Source organism: Charadrius vociferus, unplaced genomic scaffold (assembly GCF_000708025.1).
Source record: "Charadrius vociferus isolate BGI_N301 unplaced genomic scaffold, ASM70802v2 scaffold385, whole genome shotgun sequence".
In the NCBI taxonomy this organism is placed as follows: domain Eukaryota; kingdom Metazoa; phylum Chordata; class Aves; order Charadriiformes; family Charadriidae; genus Charadrius; species Charadrius vociferus.
This window is the reverse complement of record NW_009648925.1, coordinates 2,935,912-2,936,581: the sequence shown is the minus strand read 5'-3', so window position 1 is coordinate 2,936,581 and position 670 is coordinate 2,935,912. Positions and strand designations below refer to the sequence as shown.

Sequence of the window (670 nt, the reverse complement as noted above, 5' to 3'; positions counted from 1 at the left end):
GGTGTGAGGCGCTGCGCCTTCCCCCCAGGGCTCACCCCCCCCCGCCCCCGCCTCTCCGCCTAATAAGGTATAAATCACCTTACGTGCTGCCTCCCCCATGGTGGGCTCTCTGGTGCCTTACGATCCTTTGGCAGCAGCAGGCCGTGGGGGGTAGGGGCTCCGAGCACTCATAAAATACATGGAAAAACAGGCCTTGCAGATGGGTGGCCGCCCTGAAGAAAAACGAGGATATTTGCGTGAGGGACTGGTCCTAAAACGACCTCACAGCTTCAGCTTGCTTGGGCAGTCCATGTCCTGCAAGCTGTCAGGCACAAAAGATAAAAGCAGGCTGGTAGCAAGTCAAAGGGAACCTTTGGTACTTCTGTGTACAGGCTAAAACCAGCAGTTCTTTGTTCTCCACACTGTATTTCAGCTAGCGTGAAATCTCTGGCGATCGCTAAAAACAGCCGTGTACATGGATTGTAAAGGATGGTGCCTCAGGTTTCACACACAGGCCCTGGTGTATAAGTATTCTGTGTGTAGTCACTTTTATTAGCTCAATAAATAGACCTTCTGAAAACAGCATCGAAAGCAATTACATTTACTCAGACTGAAAATGTGATTACATTACTCTGTTATTAAGAGTGCTATAGCAGAAATGCATATAAGTATTAAATGTGTGCTCTCCCAA

At 48.8% G+C, this 670-nt stretch overlaps 1 protein-coding gene across 1 annotated transcript in view; it reads right to left on the bottom strand.

Moving 5' to 3' along the window:
- CCDC14 (coiled-coil domain containing 14) overlaps positions 1 to 99 on the bottom strand; it is a 10,316-nt gene extending 10,217 nt beyond the window's left edge. Inside the window, exon 1 of the mRNA XM_009887316.1 lies at positions 79 to 99. Coding sequence (XP_009885618.1) covers positions 79 to 99 — 21 coding nt within the window. The remainder of the gene's footprint in view (positions 1 to 78) is intronic.
- Positions 100 to 670: the final 571 nt, after the last annotated feature.